The following is a 1,900-nucleotide window of genomic DNA, read 5'->3' as shown; positions in this document are numbered from 1 at the left end:
CGAAAAAGTGGTGTCAAGGGTGCTCCCCCCCCCCCCCAGTGTTGCACGGGTTGGGGGTGTTCAAGCCACACAACTGCAAGATGCTGTAGGACACGCCATGTTGGAAGACGTTCAGCAGAAGCGTACAGGACATCACTGCATGGGGTATAAAGTGGCTGAGGGATGCAGTGAGCTTGAGCATCAAGAAATGGTTGGACTTGATGATCTTAAAGGTCAACTGACACGATTCTATGATTTCGTGAAAAGGAAGCTATGGATCATCTGCCACCACTGCTCCAGCTCTTGCTCCCTTCTCCATGGACATCTTCTGCATCCTCATGTTGAGATGTTCATCCCATCCAGGGTGGTTTGGGGTGATGAAGGGGATGGAGGGCAGCTGCTGCTCTCACGTCCTGCCATGTTTGTGCTCCATCTCTTTGGAGACCAAGGTGTCCGTGCGTCATGTGGGTTTAGGCAGTTGTCCCTCCCCTCCCTGCCCCGTCATATCAATACTCCACTTCGGTGCAGCCAGAAGTAGCTGCTCCATGGCCTGGGGGTACAAAATGATGGAGGTTCACCTTTCATGTGGCTGGGACATCTCTGCACAGGTTAGGGTTGTGTTTTCAAGGGCTTGGCCTTCAACTTCTTTTCAAACGGTGCTTGGGATGATGATTTTTTCCTGGTTTTGACACAACCCAGCTCCAGCTGGGAACCAGAGGAGGGTATAAATCCCGGGCAGGGGTCTGGATGGAGCAGAGGTGGTTAATCCTGAGTACTTCAAGGAATGGAAAGCAAGAAAAGGTGGGAGAGGTGGGGCTGGGTGTAGGCAGCTTCTCTTCCTCGCCCTCAGATGGGAGACCCCAGCAAGGGACTAGTCCCAGCTGGGGACCATGCTGGGGTCAGACCCTGCTCCCTGCAAGGACTGTGTTCCCAAACACCCATGAAACTGCCCCAACTGTGCATCTGCCCCAAGGCTCATCCCCAGCGGGTGGCCTTGCTCACTCCTCTATCGCCATTCAGCTCCGAGAAGCAACAAGGCATGAGCAGGAGGGGCTGATTCAGGGCTGTCATCACTTTTGGGGGCTTGGCTTTCCAGATTGCACGTCCTTCGTGCTCCCCAGGGGTTGCTGAGGTGTCTGCGAGCTGGGGCGGCGCACAGGTCAGTGCCACCAGGTTTGGGACAGGGGCAATGCCCTGGTGTCTCCATCACCAACATGCTCTTCACCTGATGGGAGAGGCTTGGGGTGCTTGGGCACATCCATCCTTCAGGCTCTGCTGCAGCCAAGGGTCTGGGGAGTCCTGGGGCAGCGGTACCGGGGTGTCTGTCTGTCCATCCATCTGTGGGCATAGGGGGCTTCGCTGGCTGATGGCCGCGTTGTGTTTCTCCCCGCAGGACATCGTCCCTGCGATGGAACGCCGGCACCAAGGAGCGGATGCTGATCAAGGTGACCGACCGAGAGCCCAGCTTCCTCATGCACCAAGGCAACGGCTACGTGCCCGAAAACCAACCGGGCACCCGTTCGCGGCGACCCTCGGGGGGCCAACAGTCACCCAACCTGCAAACCTTTGCCCCCGATGCCGACAACTCTGTTTTCTTCCCGGAGAGGAAGCAGTCGCCCTTCTTGAAGAGGGCTGAGCACGTGGGCAGCTGCTCGCCACTGCTCGGCCGGGGGGACTCCTTCTGCTCCCCGCTCCAAGCCCAGCACCGCAAACACTCCAGTGAGTCACAACCCTCATCGCCCCGCTACGCCTACGAGCCACCCCTCTACGAGGAACCCCCCATGGAGTACCAGGCTCCCATCTATGACGAACCCCCCGTGGACATGCAGTATGAAGCCAGTGGGAGCTACAAAGCCGGCTCGCCGCAGAAATCACCCATCCGGAAACCTCACCCCTTCCTGCAGTCACCCAAGCAAGGCTC

The 1,900-nt window shown here is 58.0% G+C and overlaps 1 protein-coding gene across 1 annotated transcript in view; it reads left to right on the top strand.

Moving 5' to 3' along the window:
* Positions 1-1,372: 1,372 nt before the first annotated feature.
* LOC104494097 (rho GTPase-activating protein 39-like) overlaps positions 1,373-1,900 on the top strand; it is a gene marked incomplete at both ends in the record, with an annotated part of 1,718 nt that continues 1,190 nt past the window's right edge. Inside the window, 2 exons of the mRNA XM_010136885.1 lie at positions 1,373-1,644; positions 1,678-1,897. Of these exons, the coding sequence (XP_010135187.1) occupies positions 1,373-1,644; positions 1,678-1,897 (492 nt within the window). The remainder of the gene's footprint in view (positions 1,645-1,677; positions 1,898-1,900) is intronic.

Source organism: Buceros rhinoceros, unplaced genomic scaffold, assembly GCF_000710305.1.
Source record: "Buceros rhinoceros silvestris isolate BGI_N320 unplaced genomic scaffold, ASM71030v1 scaffold24545, whole genome shotgun sequence".
Taxonomy (NCBI): domain Eukaryota; kingdom Metazoa; phylum Chordata; class Aves; order Bucerotiformes; family Bucerotidae; genus Buceros; species Buceros rhinoceros.
The sequence above is the reverse complement of the archived record's forward strand: the minus strand, read 5'-3'. Positions and strand labels throughout refer to the sequence as shown.